Source organism: Carassius auratus, unplaced genomic scaffold, assembly GCF_003368295.1.
Source record: "Carassius auratus strain Wakin unplaced genomic scaffold, ASM336829v1 scaf_tig00022046, whole genome shotgun sequence".
NCBI lineage: Eukaryota > Metazoa > Chordata > Actinopteri > Cypriniformes > Cyprinidae > Carassius > Carassius auratus.
The window spans coordinates 211480-230352 of record NW_020525158.1 but is presented as its reverse complement, the minus strand read 5'-3'; the positions used below and the strand labels follow the sequence as shown (position 1 = coordinate 230352).

Genomic DNA, 18873 nt, shown 5'->3' with positions numbered 1-18873 from the left:
CATTCACCAAAAGGGACCTCCCTACTATTTGAACAATTCAAACATGAAGTACAACGTCCATAACTCTGAGTCAGTCCAGCCCACCTGCTTCTCCAGGAAATGGGCCTCACCAAATTTGATCTGGCACAAGAGATTTAAGAGATTTTCTAAGCAAATATTGATATAAACAGTTAACTAAAATTAATATAAATAATGACTCAACATTTAAATCATTATTTAGGATACAAATTGAATTGTTCTAAAAAACCAATGTCATATATATATATATATATATATATATATATATATATATATATATATATATATATATATATATATATATATATATATATATATATATATATATATATATATATATATAAAATCAAAGTAGACACTGTTCCCTAAACAACAGTCAAAACACTTAATCTAATGTAAAGCCAAATAAAATCAAAATGTATTCAGACACCTTCAACATTTAACACATTACTACAGTTTATTCACTCTAGTTTAGAAAATGGTAATAAAATATGACAAGAACTAAGAGTAAAATTTTGATAATGTCAGACAAAATACTTAAGCAAAACATGTTCAAAGTGTCTGAATAATATATATATATATATAGGGGTGTGACGGTTCGTATATAACCGTGAGACCGGCGGTTATAGTTGAACACCGTCATTAGAACTCTATAACCACCAAAACAGTGTCATTAAAATATTTTTTACAAACATTTTTTAGATAGGATCATAAGATGCGCAATATATCGGGAGACATGGTTTTTACCACTTAATGAAGTTTTGTAAATCGTCAGACATGATATTTACCACTTCATAAAATTTTGCTTTCTTAAAAACGAATTTCGTTTTGTAAAAATTTTGTCTTAATTTTAATAAATGTTTTATCAACCAATTGCATGTATTTTAATAAATAAAAAGCAAATATAGCAGACAATGATAACCGACATGGAAGCACCAGCGCGCCGCGTTCACTTGCACTGCACTGTGAACTGGAGCGCATCTCATCGTAAATGAAACTCAGCGTAGGCCTATGCCTCATACATTAGCATTAAATATCTTTGCTGCATCCTTTCTAGAACAGACAATGGCATTTTTTTTGCCATAGACCGCAAAACAATCAGCGGATGGCGGGCGGGTGCGGCTTTGAAATTTGCTCAAAAAACGTTGCCGCGGATGATGAGTTTTGTGACCGATCTCCTTAATAAATGGCCCCTTTACCGATCAGAGCGCGCGCTGACACGGAGTTAACCCGCTATCTCCAAGAACAACCAATTGACTCTATGGCAGATCCAGTGTAGAAACGCTAACCGCTAGGCTACAGCTCTGCCATTAGCAAATTAACCAAACCATTACTGTTCTCATTTTTTAAAAACATGCCATAAAGTTCAGTCTGGGTAAAATAAATGAAACCGCTAAGCAAGCAGAATATGAAAAACAAATATTTATGAAGCAGCGATGCAAAGCTTAAATTGCTATCATTGTGATCCAGCCACAGGAGTGAATTGTGTTCTTGTCAGAAGTTCTTCTCCGAGACACTCGCACAAACAAGCAGACACAGATTAGCAACATTATAATCTCCATCTGGCAGCATGCCCCATCTCCCATTTCTCTCACTGTCTCTTTCTCCCTCTGATACTCTGTGGCCATTCATCCTCAGCTAAGCCCAGATAGGTATACGGGTTCCTTTTGTGTGTACAATTTACAGTACAAAAAAAAAAAAAAGTCAGCTATGGTTTTACGGTTTTAATTTAAATTTACATTAAATAACGTAATTTCATTAGCTGATTTAATGTTAATATACCAATCTATTGTGGTACTGAAATGTGTTTTGTACCTTTGTACTAGCTGCTTTTCTGCTGTTGGGCCCGAAGCTTCACTGCGCTTCACTAAAACCCACACTTTACACACCTCTCAGGAACAACGTCATGCAACCCCATCATTTCACCAACAAAGAGAAGTTATCAGAAAACTAATAAGAAATAAGTCACGTGAACTAGCGCGATCACAAAATGAAAATGATAAAAGCGGCCATTTCTTTGCATGCTTTGTTAAATATTTCAATCCAAAAGCATCAATGTTTTACTATAATAAGTGTGTAACGATATACAAACTTCCTAATCCTAACCGGCGCACAATCAAAACACTTTAATAATTCAAAAATAAATACAAAACGGTGCACCAGCCCCTCACGGACGACTGGTGCGCATAAATAAAAAGCAAACACATAAAATAATGTCCCAGGCCTGGTCCTCTCTCGTCCTTCACTATAGTCACTCCAGTTTTATATCCTTCCATCTCCTACGTGGGACTCGATACTGGCGGTGGGGCGCAGGTGTAGCTCATCTCCAATCACTACACCTGGCCTCACTCCTCGTTCCCACGCCTCTCGGCCCCGCCCCACTCGCCACAAAGTGATATATTGATCATAATGAATTAATTTATCAGGATTGAAAATTACTCACACAGAAATAAAAGTGTTATGCACATAGCCTGCTTATTCAGTCAAGTCTGTTTCTTTAGTCACATATATCACATTTAGAAAGAATGATCATTTCTATATTTTTTTATAAAAGCTCCAGAACAAAAAACATTATTATATTTTTATAACATAGGCTATGTGGAGCTAAACTTGAGACGAGACTTATGACATCAAATATGTTACTAAATAAATACACGATCATGATAGTGAATAAGAAGTTGACGTCGGATTTATCCAGCGTTCATATTTACCACGTTTATTATGGCAATGTTAATGCCTAGTGTGCATAGTCTTTTACATTGCTTATAAATATTTCTGCCTTGTATGGTGATTATAATCCACATCGGATCAAGTTATTTCAAACACTCGCTGCAGGCTGAAAGTGAGTTTTGAACTCAACTTTAATGCTGGTGTTATAGCTGTTAGCTTTCTGAAATTATCAGTGGTGCTGACGCTCTGGAGATGCGGAGAAACTCTGCCTTTATTCATAACCACGCCTATAGCCTCAGCTGGCCAGCTTTGGCCCAAGGTTTTCGTCGGGCCAAAAAACCCGGCCCGTTGACCCAGAGGAAGCACCAACGAGGCACGATCAAGCACTGGAAGTGACATTAGAAACACGAATGGCCCTGACATGCACCAGAATGCCTGCTTTTAGCCCGACAGTGGAAACGCAGCTACTGATAACTACCAAATGCAGGTGGTGATGAGAAAGTCATAAATATTCATTTAACAACATTAGGTGTAACACACAATCATAATATCCAAAACTGATGAGAAAAAAAACTAAGACAACACAGTTATTTCAACAAGACAACATCAAATTTGAAATGTAATGCATGGAATTCTGCAAATGTTAATTTCTCAGTGGTGAGCCATGTATTACATGTGACTCACTTCTGAAATTCAGTGTGGGCAACATACCAGTGCCTCAAAATTCAATAAAGAATCATGAGAGAGCGAGATGTAATTTCATCACTGTTGGTCACCATTTGATTTACAATTGACCATAACTAGATGACCCATGGATTCCAACCACCCTCTTGCAAACATACACACTACCATTCAGAACTCGCTCTTGAATCCATTCTTGACATTTACTCAAAATTTACTTTAAGTACATATCACAGAGCAGAAAGTAAAGTGCTACCTTGCTGTACAAAGTGCTCCACACAGCACTCTATCACACTTTCTCTCTCTCTGCCTCACAAAAGTTGTAAAAACATTTTTTTAGGCAGGCAGGAAGAATTGGAAGAGCAGGTGACAACAAAATATTAGCTTCTTTTGCAGAGAGTTCATCACACTTACCTGTTTTTTTATTTTTGCAGAAGCGCGTGTTTGGTGAGCTTTATAGAGAATGTGAGTATATTTCTCTCATTGCGTGCATATGAGTATCAGAAACTCCATGGATCGGTTCCAAAGCCTCCAAAAATATCCAAAAGGATTTTTGTACACTACACCAGGGGTCACCAAATTTGGTCCTGGAGGGACGGTGTCCTGCAGAGTTTTGCTCCAGCCCTCAATAAAAACACCTGAACTATCTAATCAATGTCTTATAAGGTTAACTTGAAATTTCCAGGCAGGTGTGTTGGAGCTGGAGCTAAACTCTGCAGGACACCAGCCCTCCAGGACAGAGTTTGGTGACCCCTGTACTACACTATGATTTTACTTTTTAGTCTTTGATTCTTTAAGAAAAGCTTATTTTTTTTTAAGAACCACTGTTTTAAGATCCAAAACTGAAGGCAACATTGCATGTACAGTATCATAAATAAAAGCCATACCAAAATGCATTTCAACAAGCTTAACATTGTTTACATCTTGTCAAATCAAAATGTTCAATTATTGTGATTATTCGTCTGATCCGGACATAATTTCTGCAACCAGGAATTTCCGACCGTTAGATTAATTCAAGATCAACGCAAACTTGAAGTAAAGGAAAGTGTGACTGTCTGCTGGGTTCCCACACCTTTTGATTAATGAATGTTCATGAATTGTCCATGACTTATCCATTAATCATCAACTGCTGGAATAGGGGTTTGAAAAATCATTTTAGAGAGACTGCACTCACAAAGATTTGTAGCTGATGAATATTTTAGAGCCGAGCACAACTTGACTGAATAGTCTCTAGAATTTTACATTTCCTTTTGCAGGCCCAATTTTAAAAGTCTATAGCGGCCTATTTTAGATATGCTTTAGTTTACCATGACTGTTTGAAATAGGCTGGTTCGAAATTACACGGCTGCGGGCCATCATACATGTTGGCTATTGCCACCTCTTCCTCATCCCAGTCAGTCCCTATAGCGTTAGTTCCAGGCAGGTTTTTGAGCTCGTAATCACTATTTCATACCACGACTAACATCAAAAACTTTCTGAGCGCAAGGAATTGTAGCTAGATTTATTGTATTGCAACATTACATTGACCTAAAATCGTTTTGTCATAGTGTACCACTTGCATAAACACTGCATCCGTAGGCAGTATTAATCGTAGGGGCTGCCATCGTTGTTTCGCGTGCTGTGTGACCTCGGAACTCGGAGTACATCAATCTAGTACGAGTTCACGGGTGGGAATTCACGGGGTTTGACTGCCGTTCCAGTGCACTTTCACAGGTTTTAAGGTTGGAAAAACATGGGTTACGAGTTGCCTGGAATGTGGCATCATACTAGGCTGAGGATACCTTTCCTCTACTTCCCAATGTGACGTCATCGCAGAGTTGAGTAAAAAAAAAACGTTAATACCAAAAACGTAGAAAACTGGTCTTTAAGACCATTTTTGAGACCTTTTAAAAACGATATACATATCTTGAGTGATTTATGTACCCTTTAATCAAAAGTGGTGGTTAACCTGCAACATGGCCTTTAATCCTCCTTTCCATTCTTTTCAATCGCTATACATTTACGGCAACATTCCATGTCCATTATTATAAAACCCGCGAGACACAACAAAATCACATCGTCCACCATCCTCCTGTTGTTATCGTTGTTGTTCTTTGTTTAAACATTGTTAAACGTCGCACACAAATGACAATCGCTGTCAACTGACTTACGTCACATCCTAGTACACACGGTCGGTGTGAATGCAACCCTTTAAATGGTATTGGGAAATAGTTACCGCAAAATCATCCCAGTACTTCAGTACTGTACATTTAGTTCTGGAACTAAAGCGGTGCGAATTTAAGATGCTGTGTAAGCATAAAGTATTTACAGTAGTAAGGCAACTCACTAGGTTTCATAACAGAGTCTGTATGTGTGTGTGTATCATCATTTACTGATATGTACTGTACATGCATGTGGGTGACCCATTCCAGACTCTTCTTGTTCTGACAGTCTTTTCAAATAAAAAAGAATCTCCATCACATCAGCAAGAATAGGAGAATGACTCTTTCAGTTGTGGGAAGAGAGCAGGATTTTCAGCCTTATATATATATATAGACCCAACCTTAAACATTATCACTGCTTTCCTGTCTCTCACTCGCATACACACAAAAATTTCACCTGTACTTGAAAGAGCACTCCCTTTGCTTTGCCAATAATCTTTTAATGACAGCCTTTCTACAGGTCTTTTTCCATTATGTCTTAAGCAAGCGGTCATTCAGCCCCTTCTCAAGAAGTCTGCTCTGGACCATTTTGATTTCACAAATGATTGGACATTTTCAAAGCTACCCTATATTTCAAAAATATTGGAGAAAGTGGTTTTTATCTCAGCTGAGCTTTTTTTTGGCTAATAATTATGTGCTAGATGCTTTTCAGTCTGGTTTTAGGACAGGACACAGCACTGAATCAGTTTTATTGCAAGTTTCCAATGATGTGTTACTCATTGCAGACTCGGGTAGTTGAGGAGCTTTTATTATGCTCAAACTTAATGCAGCTTTTGATCTAATAGATCTTGATATCCTTATTAAACTTATTTAGAGCTAGGGCTGGGTATTGTTCAAAATCTTTCGATCCGGTGCCAATTTCGATACCTCAGTTTCGATACCGGTTCCTAACGATACTTTTTTCGATACCATACATTTTAAAATCCATTTCAACATCAGCACAAATACATTAAACAAAACTTTTATTTTTTAATTAAAACAAATTCTGGTAACACTTCACACTCAGGATAACATTATTAATACAACTGGTTGTGCTTTTTGGATAGGGGTGCACCATTCAGGGGCGGACTGGGAAGTAGAAGTAGAAGTTTATAAACTCAAACGATAGCTGTATGTGCTTTACAAGATGAACTTGACGTCTTTATTCATTCAAGATGTTTAATAATAGATAATCTTTGGCTTGGTAATAAAAGTTCATGATCCAATTAGTGAACCGATGATTCTTTTGAGTCAATCTTTTAAAATAATAATTATTTTGTTTAACGAAACCAGTGTTTCACAAACTTGATAGATCTGAGGTGCAGGGCTCTTAAAATTGCTATCCTGACGTCCTGGGGCTATTGTGTTTTCCTGTCCGATGTGCTATTGTGAATATTGATGTAAAATTCCTATCTTGATTTGCGTTGTTCACTCGCTTGCAGGGGTGAAACAGATCATGGCCGATCGTTTGCATTTGTTTCTAAATATTGCTGATTCAAGCGTTTTAAACAATTCGTGCGCGTTCTGAGCTTGTACTCACTCATTCAAAGCACGCGCTGTGAGCAGAATTTCAGACAATGCGTGTACAGAGAATGAATTCATCTTTCGCGTATCGTAACTTCTGAATAAACACATACACACACAATTAAATCAAAATAATTGTCTCTGCAAGTATTCTCGTAAACACAGTCGGTTATGTTTTAAGTGAACGTATACAGTGGCCTGCTGCTTAGAGAAATTCGCTGTACCGGATAAATCTGTCTCTCTCTGTTTTTTAGACGACCTGAAAGGGGGCGTGTTTCAAGATACGCATCGAGTAGACCAAACTAAACAGGGAGGGATGGCAAAACACTCATCCAAACAAATGCTTCATTAACACCGGCTTTGGTTGCAATACTCTTATCGCATATGTTGCACTTTGCTGACTCGGCATCCACTTTTATAAAGTGTAGCCGGTAACATTTTTAGAAAAAACAACTACAGTTGTGTTGTGTGACTGCGAGTATCTTCAGAAATCCTCCCCGTCACGTCACGTGGTGGTGGACAGCCAATCACGGCGAATTTGGATCCTTACATGCATGTATGCTACAAGCTCACACAGACACAGCCTCTCAGAAAAAAAAAAAAAAACGGCCGCTTGGCTTTTGGAACCGAAATTTGGCACCGTAAAATCAATTATTTTTCGATACTCATAGTATCGAAGTTTTTCGTTCGATACAATAAAGGTATCGAAGTTCGGTACCCAGCCCTATTTAGAGCATGTTGTGGGTCTAAGAGGGACTGTTTTAAAATGGTTCCCTTTCAAGGGAACTTAGAACTGCATCCTCTAGGGGTCACTACGGGGAAACACCTCATCATGACCAGTGTCTGAAGCACACATTGAAAAAACACCAACGAGCGTGACTATAAACAGGCACCGGGAGAACACGTCATTCTCTTCTTCGTCTTGACTGACTGTTCTGTTCAAAGCGTGCATCTGAAAGAACTGGTTAGAGCGATCTTTCTCTGTCTATCATGGCGTTTACTAGCAAGCGTTTAGACAATGTGTGCATCCGTGTCAGTGTTATTTGACACCTGATGACACACGCGATCTTTGCGTCAGCTCTCAGTTCCAAAAACTCACCTGAAAACTAAGGGGGATCTTGCATTTTCAGTTGCTGGCCCAATACGGTGGAAACCATTCCACCAGACATCAGATCTGCAGCCAGTTGGTGTTTTCAAATCTCGAGTGAAAACATGCTGGTTTTTCTATGGCTTTTAATTGTTGGCTTTTGGCAGTTGTAAATTGCTTTAATTTTTTTTTTCTATTATTGTGGATTTTTGTTTTAACTATTCTCATCTTGTTGTGTTGCTGTACAGTTCTTTAGTCTACTTTTTAGTGGAGAGGACTCTATAAAGTAGACTTGAGACTTGACACTTGAGACTAGAACAGCCATTGAATTTTCTTGAGAAGTGATGAGAGATGATATGACTCTTACTGTATGGATATGTTTGTGTACAAGTGTGACTTTGGCATACAAAAAAAAAGAAGAATAAGATGAAAAAATGAACATAAGATAACATTTAACACATTTCATTTAAAATAAAAGTTCAGCAACACAAAATAATGGGTCTCATTTATAATTGCTTGGATTATTCATATGTATGTTCAGGAGAACTTCTCACTTCTCAGATCACATAGTGATGAAATTTATTTTAAATTAAATATCTACACATAACATGTCATATTAACATGCTTTAAAGGCCACTGGTATATGTGTGGTATCACTTGTTCCTATATTTTTTTGTGATAAAAAATACTTTATACCATGTAATCATACACAGATTTCACATACAAATTTGATAAGTGTATGAGTCCCATTGTCTTATTTAGTAACAAACAATCTGACATATTTATAAACTTCGTTCTCCTTGTGTGAATTCATAATTAATTTGCTAAAACCTGCTAGTTTTAATTAACATAATAATGACAAGAGACAAGTGACACCCCAGAGAGTCAGGTTAAAAAAAGACTTTCACCTGAGGAGGTGATAATTGAGAATCTTTAATGAATCTTTTTTTTTTTTTTTTTTAAAGAAGGCATTGTTTGTCACTTTTTCTGCTTCACTGGAAGTGATTGCATACATTTTGTGTACACTTGGATACTACCGAAACACACTGAGGAGCACACAATCTCTCGATATGGTAACATCCTCTGTGTCCAATAAGCCTGATATCACATGTTGCCCAGGGTTCAGCGTATCCTTCCACCTCCATCGGCTGACCAGACATGGCTTTGGAGAAGAGCAGGTAGTTTAAACACAGAAAGAATACAAAAGAAAAAGTGTTGCTCTCTAGTACATAAACCCCGTCCTTTCTAACTCCTGGCAGCCGGAGAGCAAAGAACGAGAGAGCAAATCTCACCCCGAGAGAGTGTCAGAGCTCACTCTGTGTGAAAACCAAATACACTCTGGGCTATCACATGAAACAGATGAGCAATTCGAACATACAGTGTTTGAATACAAATCCATCAGCCGGTGTTTCCCAGAAACGGTCCAAATCGGACCTGCCTTGAAACAAACAGGCCTAATACACAATACACAAAAAGATACAAATAAACACGGTGGAAAACCGATGGATGACAGAGCGCCAGAGAGAAGAATTAGATTAGACAAAGCTAATGCACCCCACGGTTTTTAAACACCTTTTAAAGGATTTGTTAGATAAGCTTGATCTCCGCGCATGGCCCCTAAAGGATGTTAAAATCGATTGATGAAGGCAGCTCTACTGGAGGCTATGAGGAAGGGAAACATTATTTAAATATGGCGGCGCAGGGAATGATGAATATGAAATAGCATCATATATTTTCACTGCTGCCATTAAAGACAAAGCAAATATCTCATTGTATTTACTCACACCTGTCGGAATAATACCACATCCAGGACAGACATATGAACAAGACGAGATGCGATTGGCATGGTTAAGTGCTAAATAAGCATTTTATGAGGAATGTTACTGAGATTAATGGATTATTCCCTCGTGTGAGGGTCACATCTAACTGAAAATCTAAATCCACATTGATCTATTGAACATACACACGCCATTCAGAGTTTTAATTGGGTAGGATAACTAACTGAATAGATCATCTAAATCTGTAAAATTATTCCACTATCATATTGAAAGGATATCCTGATAAGCTGTTGGCTGATCGCAACCCAAAAATGCAGACCTGTTAGTCGCGAACCCCAAGGAATAAACAATGCTAATTGCAAATAATATAGTTCTTCTAACCAAATAATGAATAAGTAGCTTATTAATATGTTTACAGAGACAAGAAAATGCTTCCTATATCTTCTGTTGCTGACATCAAAAACTGTGCCTCAAATCAACAGCTACAATATTTTGTGCAGAATCATCTGTAACAAGGTAACAGCTATCCAAATAAGACCAATGCCAACACGACATGCCCCGTCCTCAAAAACCATCAACAAAACCACAAAAAGCTAAAGAAAAAAGGCCTAGACTGCATTAAATACAAGTTCACTTGCAATATGGTTTGTGCAGAACACAATGCGTTTTGTGCACAGAAAAAAATAAATAAATGTCTGTTGAAAACAAAGCCATCAAAAGTAAACATTTAAAAACCATATTTGTCCTATTTTCTATTTTGACAATGTCATGTTGATACCTGGCATTTAAACAATAATAAACCCTGTATGCGTAACAATAAATGACCCTGTAGCATAAAAGAAAATGATATTTTAAAAAAAAATAATGTGCATGCATAACAACATCAACAATAAAAAGTGTTATCATTAGATTTAATAGCATTGCTAAGCTATACTGATTTCACAGTATTAGAAGTCTCCGTGTCAGTAGTTCTCGCTGGTGGGCATTGTTAATTGATTTGTGGCCCACATAGCAGCGCGGTGCTCGTTTTCCAGGCAGGAGGTATTTATGGAGATGTGCTTGTGCTGTCAGCTCTCATAGCCTGTAATATTATTACTCTGATCATCTGATAACTGCCCGCAGCACAATCACAAGTGATTCCACTAGCAGCGCAGGCCATGTTTATGTACTTTTGATTATGAGGCAGGACCTAAAATATCTATATTTCACTTTAATGAGAAGGACACAAGTGCAATTAACACATTAAACTGCACTGCAGTGATGAAATAACAATAATAAAGCATCTGGTGCATGATTTATTAAATAAAAACTATAATAATTTCACTTCAAAATAAATAATCATTCGCTAATTTTCAAAATCAAAGTTACACATCTACACTTTAAGATAATACTGTCACATTGTGAAATGTTACTTCAATTTAAAACAGTTATTTAATAGGTTTTAAAATGTCATTTATTCATGTGATACAAAGCTGAATTTTTTGCATCATTACAGTATTTCTGTGTCACGTGATCCTTCCGAAATCAATATAATATAATGATTTGCTGCTTTAGAAATAAATAAGTTTAATTTGTAAAATTTTAATTTGTATTCACTGTTTGATTAATAGAAAGTGCAAAATAACTTTTTTTTTTTTCTCAATGTGACTTTTCCAAACTCTCTACAGTCACTTTTAATCAATTCAAAGCATTCTTGCTGAATAAAATTATGAATAAAAAATTCATAAGATTAAGGCATGAAGTGTCAAAAGGTCATCACATATGATGGTCTGGATGTAATACCACAGCCTAAATGGTTAAAAATAGATTTTAAAGCATGCTTCACCAGCATCAAACTGTACATTTATGTTATGAAAATGTTGAATCATTTCAAATAATATAAACCAAATTTCATTCAATTTAATATTAAGAATAAAATGACCTAAATGGCTATGTTGGGCACGTGAAATCTACCACTATTGCTGTATAATGATTTTTAAATAACGGAGCTCCAGATTGTTTCATCTGTCCCATGAAAGTTACTGACACAGTCTCACCTCAATTAGACCGTTATCTCAGCAGCTCATATAGACATATCCACATAAAATGTGTTTTTTTTTTTTTTCTCCCACTCATGAACTTTAAGATGGAAGTCTCAAAAGCCAAGAGGGCCTATTAAGAGATAATTACTAATTATGCTAATTTGTAAAGTTGTGCTATTTCTTTCCTACGGTCATTTTATTGACAGTTCCTCTGGAGGAAACCAGAGTTAATATCTTTTTTTTTTTCTCTCCCCTCCCCAGCCAAACGCACTGAGGAGGACGCCGTGTCCTAATAAACAGAATATTTCACGCTTAATCAGGGAAGTGTCTGTGAATTGAAACGCTCCCGTCACACAGGTCTCTGGTTGCCGCTGGTGATGACCTTCATTAACTTCTTAAATGCTAGCGGTGTTATACGGGCCTTCACCAAAAATTCCTTATCACCAGTGCACACAAAGAGGAGAGTGTAATGAAGTAGGGCTTGGGACAAAAATTGTGTTTACATCTGGTTACGGCTAAATGCGTTTCCTTTTCCGGTACAACCGATTTGAGGTGTCAGGATTATTCCGGAGCAAATCTTCATCCTTAATCAGCCTAAAGATACCTCATATTGCTTTAATCAGAAAACAAGATATAATATCAGATGAAATAATAAGAGATAATGAGCGTTTAACAACAACAACAACAAAAAATAGATTGACAGCGAGAAAGGCTATTGATTACAATGAGATTAGACTTTAGCCATTTAGATGTATATAAGAAACTGAAAAAAGCACAAATGTCAGGGCATGACAAAACTTCTTCAGGCCCCAAAAATACCCTTAGACTCCGGAGGGTTTACTACTCTCTAAACTGGCCTATGGGGAATATGTGCAGCATTTGAGACCCGTTTGACTCTCTGCTGGCCTTTCTCGTATCTGTGGCCTCTGACCGGAGATCGTCACAACCGTTAGACCTTCTGGAGGTAATTACTGCACCGATTTGACCACATGTCTGTCAACATCCACACACGTCAGGACAAACTGTTAGACATACCAAAAATAACAGACGATACATTCATACAGTATAGGACACAAACACAAGGCTGTAACATTTGATCCATTTTAATAAACTAAACAAAATACAGCATGTGAGCTCTCACACAAATCAAAACGTACACTTTTGCATGCTTTTAAAGTGCATGAATAACAGAAAATATACTTTAAAAGAATATAGTTAAGAGTAAACTGCCTTCTGACACAATTGGCTATTTGCAATTAAATAAAAATGTACTATTGTTTAAATTAATCTTAAATGCAATAAGCTGAACTTTATAGTTTTCTGACATATACAGGATTTAAATCCAATTTCATAATTCGTTTCATTGTCTATGAAATATTCTTACAGTGTAGAATGCAGAATGACAAATATTGACAGTAAACTAAAATATACCATGTGTGGTACATATAGCATTTACCAAACATACAATGTGTGTGTGCACGTACACATATTTGACATTTTAAAATATTAACTTTAAATGTGTAGCAATCAATAACACACTAAAATTAACATCAAAAAGAGTGTACTTCTTTAAAGTATGACGAAAACAATGATTTAAAATGTACTTCAAAAGTGCTCTTTTAAAGGTCTGAAGAAACAGAAATAAAGGTGTACACATAAGTGGTCTTTACTTCATTGTCTTTTTCTTATTAATATAGTAGTATATATTTTTAAGATCTGAAGTACATTACAAGTGCACATTCAACAGCATTAAGTAAACTTCTTTTCTTTCACTACACTCATTACACTCGGGGGGATAACTGGGCCGTGGTTATTTCGCACCAGAGCTAACGAAGAGAACGACCTCATCCACTGGCCACAGCGGGGCAGTCGCACACTTCAGCAACCACTAACCTTTAACAAGTTCAGAACTACGTAAATCTAGTTCTTCTACAGCAATGCATTGACTTATCCAACACTGTATTATATAATACTTCTCACATGCTACGCCAGTATGGTTCGCTTTTGACCTGCTTACCTTGAACTTATCAGTAAACAACGAAGCAATTCCTCAACACACACACATTCTTGTTCAAACGGATTTTAGTACCAAGTTCATGAGGTTAAAACAAGCACATACTTGATAGCAATAAGAGAAACTGTCCCAGTTTTGAGGATTAATCTCTATTGTTTGCATGCGTGTTACCTCAGTTACCTCTGCTAACATTACCGCTACGCTACAATGACTCGCAAAAAAACACATCGGGAGCAAAATCTTCTTACGTGCGTTTGAATACACATTGGTTTTATTGCACTGGACGTTCTGCAATAATCTGAAGCATTTGCTGAGGATTAGACCGTCAAATGCCATGTCGATATAATCCCGGAACAGCACCCATTTGTCAGGAAGACAATAAAATGAATTGTTTCAGCTTTCAGAAAACTGAGTGTTTATTAGAACGAGACACAGGATTATGTTTTCATCTCCATTATGAAAGAGGGAGAAGTTAAAACAATCTGCTGACTTTATCTGGTTTTTATGTGATTAATTTAATCTAAATTCCCCCCGAGTAAAGTCTATTGTCCCAGTGGAAATAAAATATTTTATTGTAATGATGATGAAAAAGATAAAGATGATTGTGACAATCTGCTGGTGTAAATAATCTGACCAGTACGTACACTTTATAGCATGTTTTTCCATGTTTCTACTCTTCTGTCCAGCACTATCATTTCCCATTAGCTCAGCTGATTAATTAGCCTTTCACACACACACACACACACACACACACACACACTTACACTCTCCTCTAATGTTTATATGCAATGCTTAATGTTGTGTGACCAATTCTGTCATTTCCATTATGTAAATATATTTGCTTGGATGTTACACTACAACTATTGTCTACATTCTCACGATTGCTCGGGATATTAATACTCTGGGTTACAGGTCAGACCGCAGTTGTCGACAGACATCAGTGTGTGTATTGCACAGCGCTAATGATACTTCATGAAATGACTCCACACCGCAGGCCACCAGAATCATTCCATCACAATGTCCTGGAAAGCAAAACCAGGAACAATGTTTTTAAATATGGCTCGACAGTCTCATATCGCCTAATCACTGTAACACACTCAATATTTAAATTAAACAATCATTGTTTTTTACAAGCCTTGTTCAAATGTAAGACATTTAGCAAATTTCATGATCTCAGAAAAAGCATGCAATGCAGATGTTAATAAACCCCAAGCAAATCCGTGTCCGTTGGCCAGAGAAGGCATACCGCGGGCAATGTGGCTGATCAATGCCACCGCACCACGCAAAGCTGTCACAGCAGACGCAGAGGTGTTTCTGAACCTCACCACCATCACACACCTCCATTTATTACCAGCCACCAAAGTAGGATGAGAAGCAAGCGTGCCCGCCGTCATTCAATCACAGTACACTGCGTTGTTCTCATCACACTGTGATCAAATTTCAGAGTTGATAATGGAAATACACTCAGTGCAACTGATCTCCCTAAACTGGACTAATTCTACAAATAAAGAAATAATAAAATATAAAATATAAAAAAAACACAATAATAATAATAAAATGTATAATAATACATATATAGAAATAGTTTTAAATAAGAGCCATGCTATACATGCAAATAATTAAATGTACTTCAATATATTATATATAGACCTATTAAGAATATACTAGTAGTCCCATTGCTCAGTTATCAAAGAAAGATTACCTTAAGGAATTATTTAAAATAACTCTTGTTGGAGTACACTAATTAGCTGGATGTTAGATTTTATTTTTACTTAAAGCAGGGGAGTTAGAAAATTTTTTATGTATTTTTTTTTTACAGTGAAAACGTGCTGTTGTTAACTTAAGGAGATATTAGTACTCGATCTGGCCTTTGAAAATGACTTTCATTTAGTCATGTGAACTCATGTTGGCAAGTTCATTCAGAAATAATAATGAGAAATCTAGACATTACTGCATAAAGTGCATTTTTGCTCATCTCACAAAACAGTAAGGTGTGTATTGTAACTGTAAGAGATATATATATAAATATATATATATATAGATCAGTTTCAGTTTAATTTATGGATAAATATCAGGTTACTTACAACCTGTTGTGAAGTCCATAGCACTCTGAATTTAAATAATAAAGAATAAAAAACTAGTTTTTGAGAAAATAATATTTAAAAAATATATAAATGAAAAAAACAGACATAACGACATTCTGACAATGAGTTACTATACATATAACACAATTTATTATACATATGATAACGGTTTTAACTGTAGGGAATTTAAATTTTATTTCAGATGACCTAATGTTGTTACATCTACATTTATGATTTCATTTTATATATTTTCTCTACATTAAATTCCAGAACCAAAAGTAATTTTAAAAGGTCAGATTAATTCCTTAAGTTATAGCAAACCCACACGTCAGTTTTACTGTGCCTAATCATAGTTATAGTTTATTTACATGATCTACAATTACAGCAATCCCATGAATGCGCAACAACGCTCAGGAGAGTCAGTATAGAAGTACAATCGCAGGATGTAAATGAGGTCAAATCTTATATCTGAGGTTACGGCTAGGAGAGATATCAGCCTACTGTAAATACTGGAAGTACAGACCGAGAAATAAACGGCGCAAGCGAGTCTTTCCTCTTGCATCAGTGCGCATCTGAACCGAGCTGTCATACGTTTACACACACTTGAGAGAGGAAGGATTCTGACGTGTCCGATGCGCATCAAACACAAACACATGTAAAGATACCCAGACTGCGCAGTTGCGCTGAGATGATCGCTACTTACTGCTGCGTATTCCAGCCAGCTTTCTGAGAGACAACGTCATTTAGCTACGACTTATAACTGAAATAAACTTTACCTTTTCGCTTAGACCTTCTCCTCCTCCTCCTCTTGAACTTGCATTTGACTTGGCTGCTGGGGACCGATGCCATGGTGCTCAGATTTTGGAGAACTTGTGCTGCTTGATGTTTCTGAAGTTGCTGTGCTGCAGTTGCGCACGCGAAACGCTCCAGGAATATCAGCTTCGCCTTATTCCGCCTCACGCTCTTCTAAAAAGCTCTCGATAACAAGCAAAGTGCTCCTCGCCTGTCTGGCCGCTTTTGAAGCTCAGCGGACTGCCGCGTCCTCCTCCCGCGTCTGGAGAGCGCGTCTGGAGCTCCTGCGCCTCTCTGCGCGTTTTCGCACCAGCAGCCACTTTGAATCCAATCATGCAGGACGAGTGTCTATTTGCTGCCGCAGATTCTAATTAGAGCCAATCATGAGAGTCCTTGCGCTCTGACATCACGACCGATGACACATCCCCATCCCATCCCATGCTGGCGAGCGAACTCTCCCTTCATCTCCGAATGAGTGATGGCACTGATGCGCTCGAATGAAAGGACAGACAGGAGGTGAGATGAGGCTGGGACAGCAATAGTTACAAAAATACAGTAGAGAATGAAACTAAAAAGTTTGAGAACATTAATGAAAATGTTTCTGTTTATCCAATTAAAATAGAAATGTCATTAGAAATTATATGAGGCACATAGAAATGTGAGAATTTCTCCATTTTACTTTAAATAACTACAGCATTTGAGATGGCTGGACAAGTTTGTGTCTAATATACTAATCGGTATCATTAAATAATGTGATAATGTAAATATTTTAATTAAAAAGTGGCATTGTGAAAATCTAGCTTTTTAATATGGGGGTCCCCCATATTAAACAACATTTCAGCTTTTAGACTGAAAATAATTTATAAGTCCCTTTTTCTTCCTTTTGTTAAAGGAATAGTACACCCAAAAATGGAAAATGTGGTTAAAATTTAGTCAGGCCATCCAGGTGTCCAGGTGTTTTTTTTTTTTTTTAATCTGAAAAGATTAGGAGAAATGTAGCATTATATCCCTTGCTCACCACACAATTGATGTTCTGCAGTGAATGGGTGCCATCAAAATGAAAGTCAAAAGCATATGTGAAAAACATTACAGTAATCCATAAATAATCCACTCCACTCCAGTCCATCAGTAAATGTCTTGTGAAGTGAACAACATTTTTGTTTCAAAACCACAACTGAAGTAAGACTCCAAGGCACCAAACTGCTCCCCGGGCGCCACAGCAATATGAAATATCACTTTCATTTTTATCAATTTGATCTCACTTAAAATTAGGTAGTAATTTTGGCTCATCCATGTTCATCCCACTATAAGAAGCTAAATATTTCCTCAGAAGAGTAACTTTAAGATAAGTGCAGCTTTAGAAACATGTTCTGAAGCAACCGTACTCTTCCCCTAAAGCAAATACCTCTCCAATCTGCTGATCGACAGATTTCTAAACTGAAATAATCGTACACATACATGCATTGATGTTGACATTTTGCTAACAAAACAAAAGGCAATTTTTACCCCCTGTCAAATGTCATTAGACTCCATCTAAAATACCAGCAGTGTGACTACTTGGTGACATTTACTGCAAGGAAAAAAAATGGAGAGTGAATGGAAGTACATTTGAAAACACTGCATATTTGCTGGCAGAAAAGTCACTTTGAAATTCCTTTGTGTGCTTGGGACGTTTCCATGAAGGCTATAGGGAAAAAGTGTGTGTTTGCATGGGTACCTGTGTGTTTGTGTGGGTGTATAGGAGAGGGTGTTGGGTGGTCTGTGGGGACACTGGTTGCCCGGAGGACATCCACAAATGTCCATGTAAATTGCAGTTTAAGAGAAATCAATGGTGGTGACAAGTTGCCAATGCCACTATCTGGGGACATAATGAACATTTGGCGAAGCAAACTGTTTCCTGATAACCCCATAGGGTGTGTGTGTGTTTGTGTGTGTGTAAGAAGGAATATCCGCACAGCTCGTCTATTCACAAAGAATTGCTTCTATATGCACAAGTAAACAAAGGACGATAAACTGAGACCAGC

General features: G+C 37.1%; 1 protein-coding gene across 1 annotated transcript in view; it reads right to left on the bottom strand.

Moving 5' to 3' along the window:
• Window positions 1-17171, bottom strand: part of LOC113077248 (double-stranded RNA-specific editase B2-like) — a 161904-nt gene extending 144733 nt beyond the window's left edge. Inside the window, exon 1 of the mRNA XM_026249697.1 lies at window positions 16834-17171. Coding sequence (XP_026105482.1) covers window positions 16834-16906 — 73 coding nt within the window. The 5' untranslated portion in view covers window positions 16907-17171. The remainder of the gene's footprint in view (window positions 1-16833) is intronic.
• Between the last annotated feature and the right edge of the window lie 1702 nt (window positions 17172-18873).